At 35.3% G+C, this 26787-nt stretch overlaps 1 protein-coding gene across 6 annotated transcripts in view; it reads left to right on the plus strand.

Moving 5' to 3' along the window:
- LOC150092956 (uncharacterized) overlaps positions 1-26787 on the plus strand; it is a 511183-nt gene that overhangs the window by 401467 nt on the left and 82929 nt on the right. For all 6 annotated transcript variants that reach the window (XM_090414059.1, XM_090414064.1, XM_090414063.1 and 3 more), the window contains exon 8: positions 14417-14503. In XM_090414059.1, the coding sequence (XP_090270185.1) occupies positions 14417-14503 (87 nt within the window). The remainder of the gene's footprint in view (positions 1-14416; positions 14504-26787) is intronic.

Here is a 26787-nt window from a genome sequence, read left to right on the forward strand (position 1 = left end):
TTTTAATCATTTCCTTTATGCATTTCTGTTACCACATTTATTATAAAATGTGAATAAATTATTTAGACAGGACCTACCTTTTTATCATATCATATCCCTCCACCCACTGTTGGATTTTACCTTTAACCAAAGATATTTTTTTTTCTAAAGGGGGTAAAGATGTTGAAAGTTTATTTTTCACTTGGTCAGAGTATAATAAATTTAGTTTAATCCTTTATCCAAGTGTGTGCAAACAAAGTTTGCACCTGAAAGTATCTTCAGGACTGGGGTAAGGTGGTACAACACCAGGGCACTCCTTGCAAAGGTGGAGCAAGCTACCAACACTCCTATCTCAGTATCTCCCATAATGCAAAACACATCTCCTTGCGGATATGTGTAATGTTATGCATTAAGGGAAGGGCCACAACCCAGACTAGTTTCGACCTTTATTGAGGTCTCTTCAATGGGAGCCAGGCCCAAGTGGAGATACCAGGCAGAAGCATTAGCAGGTCATCTCTACCTATAGGAGTTGCCAAATGGTGTGAATTAAATTAAAAAAGGGTGGCACACCATTTGGCAACTCCTATAGGTAGAGATGACCTGCTAATGCTTCTGCATGGTATCTCCACTTGGGCCTGGCTCCCACTAAAGAGACCTCAATAAAGGTCGAAACTAGTCTGGGTTGTGGCCCTTCCCTTAATGTATAACATTAGACATATCCGCAAGGAGATGTTTTGCATTATGGGAGATACTGAGATAGGAGTGTTGGTAGCTTGCTCCACCTTTGCAAGGAGTGCCCTGGTGTTGTACCACCTTACCCCAGTCCTGAAGATACTTTCAGGTGCAAACTTTGTTTGCTCACACTTGGATAAAGGATTAAACTAAATTTATTATAAAGGGGGTAAAAAAAATTTTTTTTTTAAATATCCACTTAAAACTGAACTTTCTTTGTGGCATAAGCAATTTTATATAATGTAAATATAACATGAAGTGTATTTGTAAAACAGGACAATTTCAGTAAAAAGGTAATAGCTGAAATAGTGAGGTTGCAAAGAAATAATCCAGTTTTAGAAGCACCTGTTCAACAGATATGACTATTTTCTTTTCTCAAATGTTAAAATGAAGTAATACTTTCGAATAATTTGTGAAAACTTTCAAAGCAGTAGAAAATAAGATGGAGTAGTTATTATAATTCAGTTCCTGAGCAGGAGGGATTGGGGATGCAGTTGGGAATCTTCAAAATGAGCATAAATTTTGAATCAGTCCATAGGATATGTTTCCATCTCAAATCCCATATACAGCAGTTAAGCATAGGATGATATTGATTTGAATATCCTACAAATAGTTTAAAAAACTTCCACACTTTTTTTTTAATCTAAAGATAAAAGTGACAGACATTCTACTTAAATATTATTGAATATAATTTTTATATTAAAAAAAGTCCCACAATCAGAAAGCAAGTAATACAATTTAACAATCATTGTTAATAAAAGCAGAAAAATGCATAATTAAAAGTATGATAATGCAAAAATAATTTCTGCAATATTGTCAGTAAAATAAAAGAAATATAAATTATCTTGTTCCATTGCACTGATTTGAAAAATATATCTTAGCAATGAATTTATTCATTGCTAAGATATATCTTTTGTCACATTTCAAAATAATTATTTATTTCATTTTAACATATGCAAAACTTTATTTTTATTCTTGGTTATGAACATAATAATTAAACTGTACAGCAGAAATTTACTATATTTGAAAGAAGGATAATAAACAGTATACTTAAAGTCTGCTGGACACAGTCACTCCATTACCATTAATTCATTAATAGTTCTACAATTACCGTTAAGAGATTAATGGTGGAGTAGGCAGAATATTTAGATCCATGCAAAATCCTAACGTGATCTGAGTATTTCACCAACTTCTACAGGTGTGTGTGTGTGTGTGTGTGTGTAACATTTTGCCTAATTTTCTTTTTTATGTGAAAGGTTATATGTAAACCTATATATATATATGCTTACAACCGTAACCCACACTGACTGTATATTAGTAGAGTGAGTGTGAGCTAAAGATTTTTTTTTATATCAAATTTATTTTTTTTCTCATATTATCATTGATTTTTTTTTTTGGTTGGTCATCCTGGTAATTTTATCCACTACTGATATGTCAAAGAACCTGTTGAGGGTTGTTGGTCCTGTCCGTTCTGTTTACATGTTGTAACTATTTTTGTCTACATTGCTATACTGTATTATAGGTATCATATTTGGTTTATTCATTATATACTTGTTTTTCATCTGGCCAGTAAGGTATATCCAGCACTTCTTCTCGCAAAGTTTATTTCAGCTGTTATTAGGCATTGAAGCAATCATTCATTGCTCAACATTCATCTTGTTTTCTGATAGTCCAGACCTCTCTCTCCTATAGATAAGTATTGATCTTGTCAATGTCTTGTATGCTCTAATTCTGGTATGTATCTGTATTAAAAGAAACTTGATTATTTATTCTAAGTGGTGCGATATACTTTTGAATTTGACTATTAATATCATTTTCTTCTTTGCAAGTCAAACCAAAGCAATTTACTTGCTGAAGAACTGTGTTTCCAATACAGTACAGTTTAATTTGAATATCTTCCTTTCCCTTGGACTGCCACAGTCAGACTTTCCTGTAATCTATGAAAACTGCATGTATTAGTCTGTTGAATTCTTTTTTATTTATTTTTTTATTAGTAATTTGAAAGAAAAAAGAAACCATCTGCACAGTATTTGCCCATGCATAATCCATTTTGTTCTTCACCTATCTTATCATTGTAATGACTTTCTAGTTTTTAACTGGTATAAGTATGGCTTTTTGTCAGGATTCTGGTGGATTTTCCTGTTTTTACATTCTATTCAGGAAATCCAAGTCATGATTTAAGAGTTTTACCAGAATATTAGCAAATCTGGTTAGCCAAGTTGTTGATGTGCCCACTCTCCACCTAACAAGCTGCAGATTTGCATCCCATCATGGAAGCAGATGTTTGCGATTGTATTACTGATTCTGTGTGAAAAGAGCTGCAACCCTATCACTTCTTTTTCTACCACACTTCACCCCCAAAACCCTGAGGTATGGGAGTGACCATATGGCATCCAAGAGATGGTAAATGTGACCAAAAAATTGAAATCAACGTTTCATGTTAATACCATCTTCTCCATGTGGTTTATGATTTTTGAAATTATTTAATATATCGTTCATTTCCTGTATAGGAAGTTTTACCAGATTATTTTTGGATTGTGGCATTTCTAATTCTTTCTCTATTTTCTTGATTCAGATTATTTAAAATTTTATAAATCACTATTGAGTTTTGTTAAATCTTTCTCTCTCTCTCTCTCTCTTGATTATTTAAACATTCTGTGTACCTTTTATTTTCTTTTTCACTTATCTTTCTCCCTGTTAAAATCACCCTTCTGCAGTATCTTTCTTTCTGTTGTACTCAATCTTTTCTTCAGTTAATCTGGTTAATTCTTATTGAAATTGTTTCTTTTATTGCCTGTAATCCTAGAAATATTACCCTCACCCTGCTATCTGAGACCTTTTTTACCACGCTATCTCTCTCTCTATTTTGCGTAATCTTTCAAATGACATCTGCTTTAATATCCCAAGAATGTTTAACCATTCTTCTTCAACTGATTTGTATACCTTCTGTTAATTTTAACTTACTGTTGAAAAAGCCACATTACATCGAGGTCTTCTTAGAGACTGACTCTGAGGTAATACTCTTCTATAGTTTTTGCTTTCATTATTCTCAACCATCACAGAGGAAATAGAGTCAGTGAGACTAACACAGAGTAGTAATTTCCATTTCAAAGCTTCTGAAAACTGTTTTAGTCTATTATTGATCTGTGTCCTCTTTCCATTCAAGTGTATTTGTGACAATCTTTGTGTAGGATGAATATGTTTTTAACTTAAAAATTATTATAAACTACATAATGATTACTTATGTAGTTTATAATAACCAGTTCTAACATTTAGGTTATTTATTTCTTAAATAAAAGATGAGGTCAGAATTCATTATTTCTTTCTTAAGTAAATTAGTTTTCCATCTTCATAGCCCATGCCTTGGTACCAAGGCATGGGCTATAAAGAATACCAAGGCATTCTAGGTACCAGTGTTAATTTGATTCTTTCATGTGACAATACACTTATTGGTATCCTTGTTGTCAACCTTTAAAATCCACCCTTTTTTCCTATTTGCTTTCAAGCCTCAATAGGAAAAAAGGGTGGATTTTAAAGGTTGACAATAAGGATACCAATAAGAAGAAGACAAAATGGAAAAATCAAATTAACACTGGTACCTAGAATGTCCAAGGCATAGGCTATAAAGATGGAAAACTAATTTACTTAAAGAAATAATGAATTCTGACTTCATTTTTTATTCAAGAAATAAATAAGTGATTACCTAGCAGTGGTAAGTCCTGTGATGGGGTCTCTGGTCCAACATATATGTATGGGGGGGGGGGAAGAATCTGGAAAGTTTTGATAAATACCTAGAACAAAAATGATATTAAATCAACTGATATAACCAAGAAAGAACATATTAGCAGCAGAGTTATGAAGGTAACTTATGTTCTTTCTTGGGTTATATGCTGGCCTGGTTGGTCGAGTGGTTAGTGTATCTGCTCTCCAGCCAAAAGCTGCAGGTTCAAATCCTGCCATAGGCATGGATGTTTGTGATTGTCTGTGAAAATACTAGTGGTGGTGGTCAGAGGTTGATGAAGGTAGTTGCGGCTGGTGGAGACGGAGTGTTGTAGAATCGGTGCCCTCCCTTGATGAGTGTTTGGACTCCCTGCAGGTGTTACATAATAATAATATCAGTTGATTTAATATCATTTTTGTTCTAGGTGTTTATCAGAAATTTCTAGTCCCCCTCCCCTTGTATACATATACCTGTATAATTATGTGTATGCAATATGGATACAACATGTATACACAATATACTACAAGGTCAAAGTATAAGGTTGAGTTGCGAGAAAATAATCCTGCCTTATTTTGCAAAATAATAATAATAAATAAAAAAAACATTGTGAATAAAATATTGGTTCACTGATTTGAAGAATAAAAGGTTGCATATTTCAAAAGAAATAAATTTACTGCTAGTCTAGTTTTGATATTGTGGCATTTTTCAAGTGGGATACTTTCCCTGTTGTTTTCATTCATAAAATGTATAGGCACATGTTTCCAGAGTGCAAAACATTTTTATACCTTTTGTGACAAATTTCAAAATCAAATATAATGTGAAATGTTTGTACTACATGATTTGGATACTTGATTAATCATCCTCTTTCCACAACTAAGCTGCGTTTATTATGGGGGAGGGGAAGAATCTGGAAAGTTCTGATAAATACCTAGAACAAAAATGATATTAAATCAACTGATATAACCAAGAAAGAACATATTAGCAGCAGAGTTATGAAGGTAACTTATGTTCTTTCTTGGGTTATATGCTGGCCTGCACTTTTTTTTTCTTCTGAAATTGTGCTTTTTTCTAGATAATTATTTGCAACAGTTTCTAATGACCATAAAGTTATAATTATTATAAATCAGGTAATTATGTGACTTTGGGAGAGAATTGAGGGGGGAGGGTTTAGTGGTCTTATTGTAAGTAAGAAATCATAACGATAAACCTAGCTAAATGCTCTTTCTTCTTTAGCAATATCTTTATCAATAATGTTTATCTTAAATAGATAAACATTATCTATTTAAGAAAATTATTACTTATTTTCTTCTGAAAGGGTAAAACAAAGGAATAGATTCGGGTCATTCAAAAATGAAATACTCACTGTAGAAAAATTGTGTGTAAATGTAAATTGAAAGCAGAAATAGTGGAGTGAGAAATACAACTGCTGAGAAAGGAGATGGAGTTGAGGAGGGTGAATGAAAATCTTGGGAGGATAGAGAGTTTGGCTAGTGTGAGAGGAATGAGAGTAGGTGTAAGAGAATGGCATCAAAGAGGGAAAAAGGAAGGTGAGAGAATGGGAGACATGGGAGAAGAGAGGAAATTGCAGAAAGTCGAGAGAGTGTAGAAGCAAGGAAGAAAGGAACACAATGGGAGAGACAGGAAGAGAGGAAGTTGCAGAAAGAAGAAAGAGTGGGAGTAAGGGATAGAGATGAGAGGGAGGAGGAGAAATGAGAGAGAGACTGGAAGCTGTAAGATTCATAGATGCTACTGAGAGAAGGATGAAAATCTGTTCGAAGTGTCAGGTATGGAGATTCAATGATTTGGAGTGTGCAGAGTAGAATGCCAGAGGAGTGCTTACCTGGAGAAGCGATAGTGTGGCAATGACAGTGCAAAGGAGATGATGGTAATGGTTGGGATGAATGACTTCAGAGACAGTGTCAGTCATGTAGTGTGAGATTTGCGGTTGATGTTAGAGATAGTGAAGCAGAAATGTATCCGAGGAAAGATAGTGAGTTGCCCTGGTATGATAATGCAGAGTGGAGGAGAAGAGCAGTAATGATGAATGAGATGATAGTGAGTGTGTAAGAAAAGAGGTACAGAATATGTTAATGCATGGAGTATGTTTGAGAATAGAGGACTGTATGGAAGAGATGGATTACATTTGAATGCAGAAGGACACAGGCATTTGGAGAGACTGATGTTTTCTGGGCAAGTGAGTGTGTGAAGACACTGTCTTCACACACTCACTTGCCACTTTCTCTGTCTTGAGAAACTAGAATAGCACAGGTGGAATGTTGCAGGGATGACCTCATCTGGAGATAGTGGCTTGAGAAATGAGGTATACACTATATAATGTTACAGAACCAGGTAGAGTATGAGAGAAGTAATATTGGCTATAAGAATACTGGCAATACACTGGTTTTTCTGTATATGAATGTTAGGAGCATTAGGAATAAAGGAAATGAGTTTGTGGCATTGATTGACTCAGTCTCTTTAAAGGTTGTTCTCCAAACATCTTTCCAAAGGTATCAGTGAAACTTGGTTTACTGAGGGAAATGTTCTAACAGGGTTAAAATTGAAGGATATAGAATATTTTGGCAAGATAGGAAAGATTAATGTGATGGAGTGTTATTCATGATAAGAGATGAATTTGGCACTCTTATGATGGAGAATCTCATTGGAAATAACAATTAATGAGTTTGATGAGAGTATTTGTGTGAGATAGATGTTTACAAGACAAGAGATTTAGTGCAACATTATCATAGATATGGAAATATTGATGGTGATGAGCATGAAATGTTCAGGCAAATTAGTTTGGTAAGTGCAAAGCTAGAGATCATTATTTGGAGCTTCAACTATAGTGAAATAAACTGGGCAGAAGAGACAGCATGCAATAATAGTGGAAGTGATTTTTTTGAGGGATAACTGTACTAAGCAGCATGTTGTGGAGGGAACACCATGATCAAGAGATTTGGATTTGGTCATAGAATCAGAGGATCTGATTGTGACTGAGATGACATACTTGCGTTCTTCCTTCCATCGGTGAGAGTGACCATGTAGTCCTGACTTGGAGGATGAATAGAGACATATGGAGGTATCAAAACAGAAAGAATTTATGTGAAATTATAAGGACAGTTGCTATCATAGACTTGCTGCAGTTCAGTGTATGAAAGAATTGGAAGGAAGAGGAGTCATTAGTGCGTGGAAGATATTTAAGAAAAAAATTTGTCAGCACTGACAGATTGTATACCACAAGTGAAGAAGAAAAAATATGGAGTCAAATGGATGACAAAAGGAATATACATTTGTAATATTTTAATAATTGCTTTCTAAAATCAGAAAGAAACTATATACATCATCTTATTGGAGGCCTGAAGTGCTTGAAAAAGTTACATTTTTTTTTTTCTAGGCAGGGTTCCAAACTAGATTAAAAAAAAACAAAAAAAAAAAACGAATAACATGCAAAAGTTAAATTAAAAATGCCACAAAATTATATTCTTGTTTAATCCTTTATCCAGGTATAAGCAAAGCAGTTTGCATATGAAGTTTCTTTATGACTAGGCTACTCATATATAAAGATTGAATGATGTCCAGGCGATTAGCCTAGTGGCTTTGCGCTTCACAACCATATGCCTGGGGAAGGAGTGTTCTAGGTTCGATTCCCATCAAATGATGTGAGGAGCTCAAGGATCTTCCTCAGCCATAGTCAAGTTAGCTGGTCTTGGGCATAGACAGCAGGGTTTTTTGCGCCAGTTTATCTGGTGTTTTTCATCCCGCAAGCAGGCAAACCGGTCCGAGGACACGCACGAATTACAGTCAGGAATACTGACCCAGCCATAGGTCTGATTCGTCAGCCTATGCCGGTTCCAGAGCCCGGATAATATTTGGGAGGACTACATGGTACCGTGAACTCCCATATAAAGGGGGAATGCTGTATCATCACACGGAATTTATTTATTTATTTACTGATTGATGGCTTTACATTAATTGCCTTAGTGTATCCCATAATGCAAAGCACACATCCTTTGAAGGTTGTATAATGTTATACATTTTGGGAAGGGCTACTGCTAACACTTTGATAAAGGATTAAATAAGAATATAATTTCTTGGCATTTTTAATTTAATTTGTAACCAAGTGAAAAAGTTTTCTGCAACTAGCTCTGTACATAAATTCAACGAAATATAAATAATAAAAAAAAAAGCTTACCTTGCCAACTATATAACTGTACAATAGGTTTACAAATAAACCTTTCATAAGTGGGAGCCATATAAAAAAAAAAAAAATAAATAAAAAAAAAAAAAAAAATCAAGATTTTCTTTATTCCAAATAGATCAGCCAGATATCTAAGAGTGTATGCATAATGATAAAGCATCAAGGCAACGTAATTGAAGATAATGTGAAAATGATTTCCACATTCTTTCCAGTAAATGGAAAGTTCGGGGGGGGGGGACTTATTCCACTATGTAACAAGATTTCACAGATCTGTCACATTTTTGAAGCAATTAGAATTTAACTGTTTTTGAACTATTCTCTCCAAAAGTTAAATTAAATGTTATATCTCTGCTTCCATTCGTCTGTTCGTAGCTGTATGGTTACTCAGCTGCTCAGTGATGTGCCATGCAAGTCATTGCCATGTAGTTTTATTGTATGCTTTTCTAGAGGCTTCAACTCTGAAGATCAGTCACTCCAGACACACCATCCATCCGTCCATCTCATTGATGGTCTGGAATATCTCTGCTTAACACACACAATAAATAAAATATAAAGCAATTTACTTTAAGTGGAGTGGTTTTATTATTATTATGGACTACTCCATGAGGACCTTAGACTCGTCGAGGGAGACCCCTAAACATCATGCCAAGCACTATCCAACATTTGCACAGTATCTATCATACTTTGTCTTGAACTCATTCAAAGTTATGGCCCCCATAACAGACTCTGGCAACCTATTCCACTCATTCACCATTCTCCAAGCAAAAAAATCTAGTTCTAACACTCTTCCTAACTACATCCTTGCTCAGTTAACAAGGATCGCCCCTAGTTATCCCACCACCACCAGACCTGTTCCTTCAGTAATTTGTATGTCTCAATCATATCACTCCTTTTCCATTGCCTACCAATTTCTGTAACCCACAAATCTACAACCTTTCCTAATAAGGTAATTCCATAGACTTGCCTCTGGATCCTCTCCATCTCTTCCTCATCACCAAGAAATCCAGGTGACCAGATCTGTGTGCAGTATTCAGGATGGGATTTTATCAAGGCTTGATAAAAAGGAATAATAACCTGCTTGTTAAAGTATTTTTCAGTAACCAAGTAATCTGGTGAGCTGCTTTAGCCACTTTTGCTAATGTGCCCTCTAAACTTCAACTTCCTATCCACCAACACTCCCAAATCTCTGACTTCCTCAATTTCTTGGCGTATAGTTCCATCAGTGTGGTATACAGCTGGTAATCTTTTCACCTCAAAATGCATAACCTTTACATTTTGCCACATTAAACTGATATCCATTCTTTTTACTCAGACTGCCAGTATCCAAATCATCCTGCAAAATTTTATAATCTGTATTGACTATTGCCCAATTTTGTATCATCGGCAAATACTGAACAGTCCCTCTCAGATCCCTTCTTATATCATTAATGTACAAATTAAACAGCAGCAACCCAAGTGGCATGCCACTATTCACAGGCCTTCTTCTGGACTCTACTCTTCAATAAACTACTCACTGATATCTATCCATCAGTGAGTTCCATTTGGTAGCATGTCAAAGTCTTTTGCAAAGTCCAGCAGTGTCACTGTGAACCCATTACCTTTATCCAGCTCAGCTGTCACTATTATAAAATGTGAGCCAGTTACTGAGGCACAACCTATTCTTTACAGAAACCATGTTGCTTCCCCCCTCCTCCCATGCAGTATCCCATTTCCATTTATTCATTCCTGTATTTTGCTCTTGACCAACTTCTCCAATACCTTGACAGCTCCTGATGTGCTGATTGGTTGGTAATTGGCTACATCAGTCTTGGAGTCTCTTTTATGCAATAGAACTATTTTCCCCCTCTTTCCACCCCTTTGGACTAACCCAGAGCCGAGACTTAGATTAAGTAATGTGGTCAAAGGCACCAGCAATTCCCTAGCACCTTCACATAAAACTTGAGCTATACAATCTAATCCAATCCCATCAAGGTTCTGTAATGTATGCTATGCACCACCATTTCATTTATCTCAGTTCCCATATAAGTCGTTGCTTCTCTTGTTACTGAAATATCTCCACCTAGATGATATCAGTTACCTCCCTGCCATCAGCATTCATTAAATTCATTCTGCCATAAACATTCTTCCTTTTACTTGCAACATATCAAAAGAACTGTTTGGGATTATCTTTGGCCTGCACTGCTAAATTCCTTTCATACTCTACTCTTGTCTTTCTTACCACACTAGTTACCCTTCTGGCCCCTGCTTTGTACTGCTCATGTGCCTGCTGGTCACCTTTCTCCTTGAATTCCTCCACAATTGTAAATTGTAACCTTAAAAAATAGTTTTCAGTTTACAATTTCTTTGCATCCATCTGTTAATGGCCACACCATAAGCTGATTTAATTGAGTATACTAATTGCAAGAAAAAAGAGAGAAATCAGTGTGTCTAATCTTGGAAAGTGCAGTCAGTATATTTTGTCCTCTTAAGTCAGCTTGGTGTTAAACAAATAAAGGATTAGCATCTCTAGAAATATCAATTGAAAGTTAAGTTTCTAGGACTTAGAATTCCTTACCTTAGAATAAGGTCTTGGGGACATTTCTGGACTACAAAGTAAATCCTCTTGGAAATAATTTTCCCAAATGGAAATGTTGATATTCACAATTTGGTCCTATTATTTAATCAGTAATCCTAACATTTTTCCTCTTTCGGCTTTTTAATGGCGGTCTCAGGCAAATGACTGGAAAAAGTTCCATGCTTGGTCTTAAGAAAATATTTTTTACATCTTTTATATATTTATGTAAAATACATACAGGCAAATTAATATTTCCAATATATATATGTATATATAAAGAACTGCACAAGCCCACATAAAATATGCAAGGAGAATAATATGTTTCAATAGCATTCAATGTTAATACAATAAAAACTGAAATTGTGTTTGATCTTATAATTCATGTTTTGGTGAACTGTATTCATTTATTGATTTGTAGTTTCAGTGAATTGCCAATCAACGAATTGTTGAGGAATTGCCTGTTGATGAATTGTGTTTTTTTGATTACTTGTTTAATGATCTTTATTTATTTATTTTTTGGAAAGCTGTTTTTTGATAAATTGTCTTTAGATGTGTTTAGTGAATTTTCTGCACACCTTCTTGTAGAACCTGTGACGATAGGGAATTTGGTTGGTTGCAAAAGTTGATTGATAGGTTGAAAAGAAGGAATTGGTAAAAACGATTGTTACTAAAAGGGTTTTATAGGATTGATGCAAAGCCGATTTTTTCAAAAATTGTCTAGAGGGATGGAACAAGGGAGTCATCCGCTGTGGAAATTGAATGTGGTTAGCAGAGATGTGAGGAGTAGGTTTTTTGGCTTGGAGAGTGGTGAATGAGTGTGGGTTGCCAGAGTCTGCTGCAAGTGCTTTATCTTTAAATATGTTTAAGGAGATGTACAGTTAGATAGTGTAGATAGTGTGGGTTTCCTTGAATGATTCTTCAGTCATGGAAGTTTCTGTTCATTAATAATAATATGCATGTCTAAAAGGATGTGTGCTGTGTATTACAGGATACTAGAACAGCAATCGATGCAAAGTTATATCATGATGTTGCTTCATATGCTGATGCTTAAGTAAAAGATAAAAACAAGAATATAATTTCTTTGTGAGTATAATTTACTTTGTAAATGGGAAAAAAAAAATTGCTACAAGGTTGAGTGCATTTCCAGGATGTTCAAGATGAGTGGCATCCTTCCTTACTCCAACTGTATTTATTTGTATGCACTTGTGGGTTTTGTAGTCATTTTGCCAAGTTGGTAGATTAAATTTGAAGTTTTTTTTTCTGTGAGGAAAATTCTGCTTGCCTGCACCAAAGATCAATTAATGTAAAATTGGAGCAAAAAAAAACTTAGGAAAAAGTTCTAATCTCTGATAAAATTGGACCACGTTATGCATCACTTGACCAAGCACCAAACTGATGTTTTTGGAAAAAAGGTCGCGTTTTGTAAAATTTTCTTAGGAACTTATTCCATCTGGCATTTAGTTCTTTGAAACAAAACTGTGAAAATATAGACTCCTGCTCAATTTGTTTTTTATAGGTAGGTCATATCATTATACCAAATGGCAAACTAATCTCCAAGACATCAATTTGGTGCTTAGTCAAGTGATGCATAAGCAGTCCAATTGAACAGTTGAACCTGTAATAGTCTTTTTGGCCTTTTGATTTGTTAATTTAAAAAATATCATATTTGGTAGTGAATTATGGTTTGTTTTTGATTAGCATTAAAATATACAAAGTTTATACTGGTAAAGTATGTGAATTAATGAAATAAAGTAAGTTCAAATAAGTTAAAGTCATTAAAAATGTTAGCTTAATGAATTTATTACTGAGTGGTGATTAAACAGATAATGTGTTTAAATGGCATAATTTTACTTTAATGTATTAGGTCCATTATCAGCCAACTTGCAAATAAATCAGCTTTATGAACTGCATGTTCTCTACCTGGTTCATCTGTTTTGTTGGCAGTTGGGTGATAAGAGAAAAAGATAGGTGGGGCTACCACCAGATGTGCTCAGAAATGATCCTCATTTTCTAGACTATATTGAAACTCGCATCTTTCCACACAAAGGGTATGTGTTAATCTGTTTATGCTATGGAATTACCCTGAGATAAACAGTGAATTTAAATTTAACATTAGCTTGGTTGGCTGAGTGGTTAGCATATCTGCTCCCCAGCCAAAAGGCTGCAGGATCGAATCCTGCCATGGGCATGGATGTTTGTAATTGTGAAAATACTAGTGGTTGTGGTGGTCAGTAGATGGTATTGATGTAGATGATGAGATTCGCTGTAGTTGGTGGATTGAGTAGCAGACGTGGCGAGTTGTGGTGGGTGCCCTCCCTTGATGAGTCTTTTGACTCCCTGGAGGTGTCACATAATAATGTTTGGTATATGATTTCTCTTTGCCTTTAGTTTTAAACTCATGACCCTATAAAAAAAAAATAAATCCAGTAAGCTCCAGTTGTTTCCGAATACGTCTAATCATGAGTAAGCCACATTTTATTTTATTTTCATTTCTACTAAACATAGTAATTGAGCATGTAGCTGAATAACAATATTCTTCTTTGTTGCATTTCCTTTTTTATTATTGATCATTATTATAATTAATGAATATAGTGTTTAGTTGATTGAAATCAGCAGGTCTGTCTTGATAATGGAAAAATGAATAGCAATAGTCGTCCATAATAACTTTCCGTAATGCTGGACTGGCAAAAGAAGGATGTCTGGGTTATACGATCTTTGGCGTAGGCAAATAAGAAAACTTGTGTTATTAACTATGCAACTCAGAAAAATTGCCCCTAGAAATCATGCCAGTTTAGGAATTAATACTAATTACAATTAGAAACATTAGATGAACTCAACTACTAGTTAAATCTTATGGTACACATTTGCAACTTACTGATTTCCAGAAGTTAAGACTAAAAGAGTTCTACCTGTCCTTTTAGGGAAATGAAAAAGGCATTAAAGGATTGATTTACTAGCTACAAAATCTTGTGATAACATGTGCTGTGATTAATTATTGATATCCTGTAATATGAATTAATCTGAATTATAGCATCTCACATGTGCTGCATTCAGAGATTGCAGTGAGAACTTTTTCCCATTTATTAAGCCATTCTTTCTCATGTTGTTAAAGATATATCCTAGCGATTCATGATAGCTCATTATTTAAGATCAATTGTATTAAAACTAACTGTATATAAAAGTTCCATTTTAAAAAATATTGCCCATATTTTATACATCAAAACTCAATTTGTAGGCACCAGAAGGAGAAACTCAGCCAAGCACAGAAGTTGACCTTTTTATTTCCACTGAGAAAATTATGGTTTTAAATACTGATTTGAAGGTAAGTGAATAATTCATCATTTTCTTGTAGCTCAACAGTTGGAAGGATTAATAGACTTTGATTAGAAATAACTAAAATTTAATTTGTAGTATCTGTGACATCTTCAGAGATAATGGATAGAATATAGTTTTCATGATTGCATCTCCGAAAGATGTACTCTGTTATACTCTCTGGGCCATAATAGGGATTTTATTTCTGTAATCCTGTAATGCACATAAAACCATATGTGGTTTTATTCTGCATCAGACCTCCAGTGAGCAAGAGATTGGTGTTACACTGCTGATGAAAATTATCTTTTCAAAGAACAGAATCAAGGATGATTATTCTTGATAGTACCAGGAATAAGGAGTAACCAACCTATTCTGTAGGATTTCGGTTCCAAATACCTACATACTATCCTATCCTAATTTACGCTCACGCGTAGATTAGGATAGGATAGTATTGGGTCTGATATAGCTAGCCAGCCACGTTACTCATCCTCAAAATTTCATTCTGGCTGTGTTAAGTAGTTGATGTTTTGCAATTTAGTCATGAATAAATACCTAATATTTATTTTCCTCCTGGAACATCATACTTTTTTTTTTTTCATCCCACAAACCAGGTGAATATGCCATAAGAACACATGTAACTTCAGGAACAACTTAGTTGTTCCTGCCATAATTCTAAACAACAATCCTATAACGTACTTTGCAATAAAGAAACAGTCAAATATCTGTCTTCCCTTTCTGGACATGTTGGTCACATGTTTTGAATGGGTCATTAGCTTTTTCTATTTATAGAAAGTCAACATATGCTGGAAGTTGCCTGCTTAACTATCACACCATCATCTATAGCACTTATAGCACTAACTTTAGAGCCAGGGCTGTTTGTTCTAAGGACAGTTCCTGCCCAACTGCCTTTGCCACACATTTGGAGCCAGTTCAGTTTCAGACATTCCCTGTACCCAGATCTTTTCCTATCCCCATTTTCCATGGTACATCTGAAAAATAGCTAAAAATATAACATCCATATTTTACTCAAACCACACTTAAAACTGGCAGCATTCATATAGAGTAAATGCATCTAGTATTTAAAAAAAAAAAAAAAAAACGTACACACGTGAAAACCTGGTATTTATCATTCAAGCAAATCTACTTGTAGTGAATAGCATAAAAAAATAAATAAAAACATCCTTTGTTATATCCAAAAGTGTATGAAGCCCTATGGCTGTAACATGGCCTATCAGTGTGTTTGAACCATTTGATGTGAGGTGGAATCTTACAAAATCAAATACATATTGGGGTGTTGTTACAGACCTGGTGGATTGATTGTTAGTGAAGAAATGAATCACCAAATAGAGACGATGGATGCAAAAAGAATAATCATAATGGGAGACATTAATTATCCAAACATTGATTGGAAAAGCAGTAAACTCTCATGAGAAGAATGAAACTGAATTTATTGAGCTGTTGTGAGACAACTTTCTCAAGCAGCATGTGAACTCAGAAGGAACTCAAGGTCAAAGAGTGTTAGATATGATTATAGTGTCAGAGAGTGTTTTGGTTAAAGATGTAGCTATTCTGCTTCAGGTTGGTGACAGTGATCATGCGGTATTCACTTGGGAAGTAACTAAGTTTATGAATGTTCCATTTTTTAAATGCTTCCCATGCACTATCGATATTCTTTCCATTGGTTGCTGGATGGAAAGAATATCGACAGTGTATGGGAAGCATTTAAAAAATACTTAAACGATGCAATATCAGAATGTGTCCCTAGGGTTCAAAGAATAAATAAGATAGGATAGGAGTCAAATGGATGTGTAATCTTATTAACACCCCAACCGGCCATGACGTCTATAGATGTCCAACAAAATCTAGATATGATTTTGTAACACCTGTTGAATAACATGGATAAGAAATGCGATTTGGTCTCACTGTTTCATCCACCATGGCCGGTAGAGAGATTAAGCAAGAGATTTGTAAGAAAAGGATAATGTGGAAGGAATGCTGTGTGCATAAGGATGATGTCTGTTATGAAAATTATAAGCATCAGGCCAGAAGAGTCACAATTGTTGTACGGAATGCTAAGTCTGAGTATGAAAAGAAACTGGCTCTGCAAGTTAAAGAACCCACAAGAATTCTATCAATATGCCGCAACAAGTAAAAGAAAAAATGAACATGAAAAAATAACTCTACTGAATGCAGATGGTGTGAGGGTGACAGATGCAGAAAAGGTTGTTCAGCTAATGAATGCTGATTTTGCTAAAAGCTATCAACCTTTGCAACATTGAATTTGCTGCTAGCTCTTCACTGGATGAAAAAACTCAGGTGTATGAAGAAGCAGTATTAGAGCTGTTGCACAAACTGAATAAGAATTCAGCAATAGAGGGAGGCTGATGGGATATCAGCACAGGTACTAAAAGAGTGTTCAGCTGAACTGGCTATTCTTTTGACTAGGCTACATAATTTGTGTCTCGGAACAGGAAAGATTCTGCAGAAGTGGAAAGAATGTATAGTAATCCCATTGCACACAAAAGTGGCGCAAAGACCAATCTATCCAACTATTGACCAATCAGCATCTCAGGAGTGGTGGTGAAAATTTTTTTAAAAAAATTGGTTAGGGCTTGCATTCAGAAATGGGTTGACAGTGACTCTCTGCTTTGCAATGAACAGCATGAGTTTATTAAGGGACATATTTTAGTAACTTGCTCACAACCATAATAATGTTACCATTGAAGTAGATAAGGGGAATGGATACATCATGATACTTTTGGATTTTGTTAAGGCTTTTGACAGAATGCAGCATTGAAGACATAAATTGGAGAATATGGATTTGGATTATGTGGTATATGTGGAATGTGGTTTGCAAGATTTAAGGTAACCAGTGATGTACCGCAGGATCAGTCTTTTGTCCACTGTTATTCAGTTGTGCATTAATGACATTGGAAGGATTTTACAGGTGACATACAGTTATTTGCTGATGATGCAAAGATAGGTAGAGATCAGGAATACTGCTGATATGCAGTACTTGCAGAATGATTTCAATAGGCTGGAATTGTGGGCATGAGAAAATTGATGTCAGTTCATAAAAACGGACCTTGGAGTGTTACTTCTCGTAGAAAGGCTTATATGCTGGTTATACATAATTATTAATTGACTTAAGGAATTCACAACTTGGAGTGTTAGTATATAGGAAGTCGAAGTTCAGGGGGCCGTGTAGGGAATGCAATTATCTTTTGAGTTGTATTTGTAATGCTGAAACAAAATTTCATGCTAAAGATAAGGATGTCATTTTGCCTCTTTACAAGGCCTTAATAAGACCACATTTGGGCTATTGTGTGCAAGTCTGGTCTCCTGGTTTCCGAGGTAAATCTGACACAGTGGAGGAGTGCAAAGGAGAGTGTTAAAAATGATATCAGGATTGGGGAATACTGATTAATACTGATTATGAAGACAAATTGAGAATTTGTAGACTGCAGCACTAGCAAACAGGATAATGAGGGAGTGATGTGATGGAGACTTAAAAACTTCTGAAAGGATCATACAAAATTTCAGTTGATAGAACTTTTTATTTTATGGAGGGTGGGGAAAGGATGAGAGGAAATCCTTGGAAGCTGAGAATGAATGCCACTAAGAAGAGGGTAAGGACTAGATTTTTCTCTCATAAAGAATATTCAAGAGATTCAAGTGTTGAATTCTAGAATAAGTATGATAGCTAGCATGTGTAATGTGTGGCCTCTCCCTCAATGAGTCCCTGACTCCCTGGAGGTCTCTCTTAATAATAATAATATGTCAGTCCTCAGAGTGGAACCATCCAGTCTCTCCTCATCCAAAAAAGAAAAATAATAATAATAAATAATACTGGCATTCACAATCAAAGGTTAGGTTAATAATGATAATGGTTTATGACCAGAATAAAGTGATAGCAATTGACAGTGTACCTTGCAGGGGAATTATAATAGATAAGAAATGATATTCTTGTTTTAATTATTAAAACACTTAAGGAAATGAATAACGTAGTTAAGGATATAAATTAAATTATACTTTAATAAATATTTTCCGATATTTTGGCAACGTCACGTTGCCATCTTCTAAAGGAACTTACAAAAAAAGGCACGTGCACGTAGGCACTACAAACACAGTAACTGGGAATGAAGAGATTGTTCTCCTAAAAGTCCTGATGGTGCCCTCTAGCAGGCTAAGTAGGTGTTCTAGGTGTTCTTGTTTTAATGTCAAGCATCAGTTTAATGCAGCTTGAGCTAATATTAAGTATCTTTCATACTAGGCTACTTATATTTACGGGCTATTGTTGTTATAATACTAGTTGCATTAGTCTCCCATAATAATAAAAAAAAACACTTTCTTTTGGACATTATATTGCTGTGCATTGTTAGAAGGGTCACTAGCCAGAACTTTCAACCTTTATTGAGGTCTCTGCAATATAAAATAGATCCAGGAAGATACTGAGGTTAAATTACTGCAGAATCATATTTCCCATATACAAGTAGCAAAATGGTTTATCAACATATTTTTTAAAATACTCTGGATCAGAGTAGTCACAGAAAGTTTTTTGCCTGGTTATCAGTTAAATTATAATAGACAAGAAATTATATGTTAGCAAACAGTTTGAGCATGGAGTGAGTATCTTCATGGCAAATATGACTAAGGCAATTGCTGTGAAGTCAACAGCCTCTGTACAGAAGTAGCTTAGTCATGAAGATACTTCACGCTCAGTTATTTGCTTTCTCTTATAGGATTAAAACAAAAATATTTACTTGAATAGCCTAGCAAAAAAAAATCTACGTATCTGCATGAGAAATTCAGCACTATATGCCAGGAAGTTGCTTTTGTGCCCAAAATTTTGCAGCAAGGCTTGACATGTTCTTGACTTGAGTGTGAAATAGACAAGAGATCCGAATGAAATGATTTGTGAATTTCTTGAATGAATTCATAAGAAGTATTGGATCTTATGGATCATGAATTCCTCACTTCTTTGTATAGTCCTAATGTGAGCACTCCAGATTCTTTTCCAAAGAGCCATCTCATGAGAAACTCTTCAATACCATTCATAAGGTTTCTGCTAGAGCCTCCATAGCTCAGTCGGTGTAGACGAAACCCTTTGGCTGGAAAGACCTGGGTTCGATTCCTGTCCATGATGTGAGGAACCTTAATCTGATCTGTTTCGACTAAAGGTGAGTTAGCTGGTCTCATATCGATATAGAGGGTTTTTGTCCCTCAGAACAGGCAAACCAGCCCTACTTCTATACAGAGGCTATTGACTTCACATCAATTGCCTTAGTCATATTTGTCATGAACTCAAATGGATTTACAGTCATAAAATACATACTTAATCCCTCATTAGGAGGGCTCAACCAGTCCTCAGGGATGGTGGAGGAAAGGGGGAATCCCCACACGAATAAATAAATAATGCTTCTGCTGAAGTAGCCCAACTAATTAAACGCATCAGCAAGAGAGGTTTGATGACAGGAATACAGACTTACAGAAATGTTGGGTACTAGTGATAAGACAGTCTTCTCTTCACTCACCATTTCTTCCAAACAGAATTTCAGTATAAAATATGTTACAGCTTTCAGTCACATCATGGTAATAATTGAAAGTAATTAAATTATCATTAGGATGAAAGTGGAATAGTTGGTATAATCATACTCCATTTACTGAGGTAGTAGTTGTAATAATTATTGAATATTAATAGATACATTAATTTTTCATTTTTGTTAAAAATATATAAAATGTTTATTAAATATATGCACGTTTACACAAGAATAATATTTAATTTGCCAAATATTTCAGTCTGAATATTACAGACCATCTTCAGTGGCTACATTAGGAATAGTTTTTAAAAAACATGGTGGAATACGAACAATTGATCATTCACACATAGAACGAGCCGCATGATGTCATATCGCTTAGTATTAGAAGAGTAAACATTTTAAAGTCATAATTAAAGATATTCATTCAGAAATTCATGTAATAATCTTAAATAACATTAGACTAATATAGGAAATTTACATTTAAAAAAAAAAATTAATGTGTTATCCTGATTAAACTTTCCCAAATTTTTGATATAGATATACAGTCATTATGATTCAAGTTAGGATGTTGAAGTAAGGCCTCCACAAATATGATATTCTTGTTTCTAGACAAATCAAGCCGTTCCAAGTTCCAGATAATTGGATCGTCAACGTATCCAGTCGGCCTTTAACTAATAGTGAAACACTCATCCTCTCAAAAGGACATGATTTCTCTATAGTCCCTAAAAAGATTCCATATCTAGATTTTCTAGTTAACATCGAACGGAACCTCATTCATCTTTCAAGTGAAAAAGCTAATGCTCTCCATCTAGAAGTTGCTTCTTCGCTACTTAAAGCCAAGCTTCCTCCTTTGAACATATCTCCTTCTGAAAAGAAAGCTATACATTCCTTAAGAAACAACAGTCACCTCATCATTACTAAAGCTGACAAGGGGAAAGCGACAGTAATTATGGACTCTTCAAACTATAGAAGAAAACTTTCCCTTTTACTTCGAGATCACTCAATATACCAAGAACTCAATTATGATCCAACCAACAGACAACTGAAGAAATTAAATTCCCTGCTAGATGAGGTCAAAAGTTTTGAAAGACAAAAAACTCATTTTGCAAGGCCTCCTAGGTTTTATGGTCTACCTAAAATACACAAGACAGATATTCCTCTTAGCCCTATAGTGGATTGTATTGATTCTCCTACTTATCGCATAGCCAAATATCTATCTAAATTATTGAAATCACACAATGGCAACTCACACTCTTTTTTGAAAAACTCTTCTGATTTCTTAAATAATTTGAAAAAACATCGCTTTACAACCTACAGATTTTATGGTTAGCTATGATATAGAATCTTTATATATGAATCTACCTCTCAAAGAGACTTTAGAATTACTGGCTGACATCTTCCACAAGATATTATAAAGTTATTTGATTTCGTAATGCACTCTGGATATTTCTTATATGAAAACAAATTTTACAACCAAGTGGAAGGAACAGGCATGGGAAGTTCACTCTCTCCTGCTCTTGCCAACTTTTATTTGGAACATCTAGAAGAAGTCATGTTCTCATCTATATTCCCTCAACCATCCTTTTGGGTTAGATATATAGACGACATCTTTGCTGTATGGCCTCACAACAGAGACTCCTTGCCTTCCTTTTTAAGCAGTATCAATTCCTTACATCCTCATATAAAGTTTACCATGGAGATTGAAAAAGACAACAAGTTATCATTTTTAGACGTCCTTCTCATCTGTTCACTTTCAGGTATTCTTACAACAACAGTTTACAGAAAACCAACTTTCACAGGTCCTTATATTCTCAAAGAATCTGCTCATCATCCTTGTCAAAAAAACAGGAATCATAAAATGTTTAATCCGATGAGCCAAAACTAATTGTTCAACTTCTCATTTATTACAGAAAGAACTTTTGACTATCAAACATCACATGAAACTAAATGGCTTCTCCGAAAAGAGTACACAACATCTTTTCAATTCTTACAATCCAACACAGAACAGCAAAGATACAATACATCGAGTTCCAATTGCTTACATTTCCGGGATTTCAGAACCAATTTCAAGAATTCTGAAGAAATATGATTTAACAGCCACTTATACACCTATTAACAAATTATCCACCCATTTTCCTTCATCTAAAGACAAACACTCAACCTTGTCTCTACCTGGTGTGTATCAAGTTCCTTGTAACTGTAATCTTTCATACTTTGGACAAACTGGACGTTCTATAGAAAAAAGAATTCAAGAGCATCAATCATCAATTCAACATAACAAACCTGAGAAATCTGGATTAGCTCAGCATGGATTAGAAACAAGCCACAACATCCTTTGGTCCAAGACTCTCCTCCTACACAGATGTCACTACAAATTTGAACGTTTATTTAAAGAAAGTGTGGAGGCCTAACTTCGACGTCCTAACTTGAATCGTAATGACTGTATATCTATATCAAAAATTTGGGAAAGTTTAATCAGGATAACATGTTAATTTTCTATATTAGTCTAATGTTATTCAAGATTATTACATGAATTTCTGAATTAATATCTTTAATTATGACTTTAAAAATGTTTACTCTTCTAATACTTAGCGATGTGACATCACGCGGCTCGTTCTATATGTGAATGATCAATTGTTCGTATTCCAGCTTGTTTTTTAAAACTATTCCTATGTAGCCACTGAAGATGGTCTGTAATATTCAGACCGAAATATTTGACAAATTAAATATTATTCTTGTGTAAACGTGTATATATTTTATAATCATTATGTCACAAGTATTTTTTTTTTTTTGGATGGGTGGGGGGGGGGGTTCAAAACAATTTTTTAACACATACTCTCTCTTCATTCAGTTGAAAATTAGGTATGAAGATTATGATTTTTACTTAAATGAGTACACTGTTAACATAGACTTATGCCTTTTTCTTTCCAATTGCTGAACATGCCGAACCTGCTTCTCCTCTTCCTAATTTATTTCATCTATCTCTGTCCTCTGGAACATGAAAGTTCCCAATAACCACAACCGCAACCTGAAGTAAAAATGCCAACAGATTTCTTCTTTCCCAACCTTCACATGCATACCACACATGACACTGATGTGTTATAGGTTCATCTACTCTTCCATATGGGATCAATATTGGGTAGGGGGTGGAGAATTTTCAGTTGGACTCTATATCACCTTCATTTCCTATTGCATTTCCCAGTTTTGCATCATAAACATCCATTTTTCCTTTAAATCATTCTTGTATCGTTAATGGACAAATTAAACACCATATAGAGTCCCTTGCAGTCACGCTACTGCTCAAATGAATTCTTCAGCATTCTCTTCCACCATATACAGGGTTATTCAGAACTCCGTGAAACATTTTAAACATTCACCACTAATAAATTATGCAACAGATAGTAGTAAGTTTTATGCCAAAAGAACAACAAACTCTTTCTAAGTTTTTTGAGGGAAACTGCCTGCACGAGTTGCTGTGGTTTGCTGCTAGGAAGCAGTAGTAGCAAAGATGGTGCTGAATAAGCGTTGAGAAGTCATTTTGTGTGTCAGAATATACAAGAACCATGTCCATTGTGACAGTACAGCAACAATTTTGAGCAGAATTCCAGAAGGAACCACCTATTACAACAGTATCATGAAGTGGTATGAGAAACTCCAGGATGAAAGCTGCCTGCACCATTCCTCAGCCAGGATGTCCAGGGCCAAATGAAGAAATTATAGATCGTGTTAGAAAGCCTATGCACAAAGTTCATGGAAGTCCACTACACATGCAAGTTTAGAAGTTGGTGTCTTGCACCCATAACTCGTGGTTGCAAGACACCAACTTCTAAACTTGTGTGTGGCAAATTCTCCATAAGAGACTGAAGATTTAACCCTTCTAGTTTCAGTTGCATCACTCTCAGCATTGATGAAAGAAAGAAAGAAGAAATTTGAGGTTGACATTTTGCAAAGGTGCTCATTTTTAGTGATGAAACACCTTTTCGTGTGTGTGTGTGTAGGAAGGTGAATCGGCACAATGTGTGAATCTGGAAGACTGAAAATCCCAGTGCAGTCATTGAGCATGTGCAAGACTTGCCAAAAGTGAATGTCTTTTGCACAATTTCGAAGGTGTGCAGGCCATTTTTCTTTTCAGACCTCACCGTCACAGGGATGACGTACATGGACATGTTGGAGAACTGGCTGATGCCACAACTTAATGAAGACAGTGATGATTACATCTATCCACAAGATGGCTATCCAGCTTATTACCACACTGAAGTGGGAAGACACCTCAACGAAAACTTGCTGTAACATTGGATAGGACACAGGTCAAGATGGCGATGTGTGAATGTGGTGGCCACCCTGGTCGCCGGGTTTAGCCCGATGCGATTTTTTTTTTTTGTGGGGATTTGTGAAGGACACTGTCTTTGTGCCCACACTCCCCACTAATCTCATGGAACTTCAACTATATCACCACAGCTGTGGTGATATAGTTGAAATGGATTATCGACTTGATGTCTGCTGCATCAGCAAAGGTAGATGCATTGAGCATTTGTGAGGTATGTAAAAAAAAGTGGAAGTTGACTTTATTTTAGTGTAATAAAATATAGTATCTGCTGTGTAATTTATTAGTAGTAAATGGTTAAAATATTTCATGGACTTCTGAATAACCCTATATTATTCTGATGTTTGTCTGTCAGCCACCCTCTTATCCATGTCATCAGCTTCATATTCATACCCATTTGCACTTATTTAAGTTTCTTTCTAGATTCAGTTGTAAAATCCAGGAGGCTGTGAGTTTGAATCCTGCTATGGGATGTTTATGATTGTTTTTCAGTCAGTATATGAATTTCATTGCTAGGGGTGAGACTACCACCCCACTGATTGGAGGCCTGTATGAAGTGTCTTGAAAATTTTCCATGTTCAATCTCTAGTGCAAGGTTTCTGGACTATGTAAAAAATTAATTAAAATGCTAAAAAAATATAAAATTAATGAACATAAAAAAAAAAAAAATCCTTAACCTACCCATGATACTAATGCACTATAGGTTTAAAATTGTTTGTAGGTGGGAGTCGCAAAAAAAATTACTATGGCAGAAGCTGCCCATATAATTCCATATTCCTATTCATCCATTCCTCCCAAATTCTGTCTTTAAACCAACTTTAAAGTTGGTTTAAAGCTTAACCACTACTCTTGATATTGAGATACTGAATGGTCTATAATTTACTCCCTCTTTCTTGGAGCCTCCTTTATGTAATGGAGCTATCCTACCCAGGGCCGTCACTAGATTCGATCATGCCCTAAGGCAAACAATTAAATATCACCCCCTGATGGATTATAAGACAAAAATATAAGAAAATCTCGAATTGCTATTTTGTTTTTATTACAAGACAAACATTAATGCAAAACGATTACCTAATAATAATAATTAAATGCTTGCTCTATGGGGATATCGCACAATAAAACTGTTTATAAGCTATGTCTGCCTCTATCAATATAGCTGCTAGACCAACCAATCTTTCTTGGGTGATTGCTGTTTGCAAATAATTTTTGATCAGTTTAAGCTTGGAAAAACTTCTTTCTTCACTTGCTACCTAACAGGAATTGTTAGCAGTGTATACTTGTAATTGTAACACCTACCGCAATATGGCTGAACGAGTGCCCTCATTAAGCTGCTCCGTGAGGCAAGCTGCCTCTATGCTACACCCTGTCGACGGTACTGATCCTACCCTTCTTCCACTCCAGACTTTGCCAGAGCTGAGACTTAAATTATCCAGCTTGGTCATAGGCACTGCCAATTCTCTTGCACTTTCTTGGAAATGCACTGTCTGATATTCCATCCATCCAACCAGCTTCTAGACTGTATTAACATTGATATTTCATAATATACTAATTACTGCCAGATCATAAATTATTCTCAAATCAGTCTTTGTTACATTTGCAACTGCAATTTCTCCACCTAGGTGATACACCCTTGCAAAGCATACACTTCTTAAACACAGCTATTTCTTCTGAGCCATCTTTATAACCATTTATGGGTTATAGGCCCCCCCAAATTTGTTTTCATCTTTCTTTGTTGAAGGTATCCACATGCCAGCATTCTTCAACCATCTCCCCTAGGTCATCCTTCCATCTTTTCTCTGGTCATTCCGGAATTCATCTTTCTTCGTATCAATGTCGCTGAGCGATTGTCTTTGTCTGTCTATCATGTTTTATGCATGCAACACGTCCTAACCATCTCCATTTCAGTTTTAAAATCTGTCCCTTATATCCAACACTTTGTTTCTTTTCTTATTTCTTCATTTTTTTATTTTGCCTTGCAATTTGATGTTTAGTATGACTGTCTCCATTCTATGCTCAGTTTTCCTCATTTTCTATCCAGTATTTGTTTGGTTATTGGCCATGTCTCTGATCTATAGGACATAACTGGAATGATACACTGGTTGACAATTTTGGCTTTGTTTTCTGGTTTTTTTTTACTTCTCAGGAATCTTTTCAGTTTGCCAAAAGCCACCCAGCTTAGCTGAATTCTTCTCTTTATTTCTTCGTGAATGCTCCTTTTTGGATTCTTTTTAATTCTTCGTGGACGGTTTTTTTTTTCTAATGTAAAAGTTCTTCCAATGTATATTGTATTCTTGCTTTATTTTATTATTATTATTATTCATGACACCTCCAAGGAGTCCGAATACTCATCGCGGGAGGACACCCATTGTACAACTCTGTCTCCACCACTGCACCGAACCTCTATTACCAATCATCTATATCAGCACCATC

Source organism: Typopeltis vanoorti, chromosome 24 (genome assembly GCF_054136105.1).
Source record: "Typopeltis vanoorti isolate ZY-2024b chromosome 24, IOZ_Tvanoo_1.0, whole genome shotgun sequence".
In the NCBI taxonomy this organism is placed as follows: Eukaryota; Metazoa; Arthropoda; class Arachnida; order Uropygi; family Thelyphonidae; genus Typopeltis; species Typopeltis vanoorti.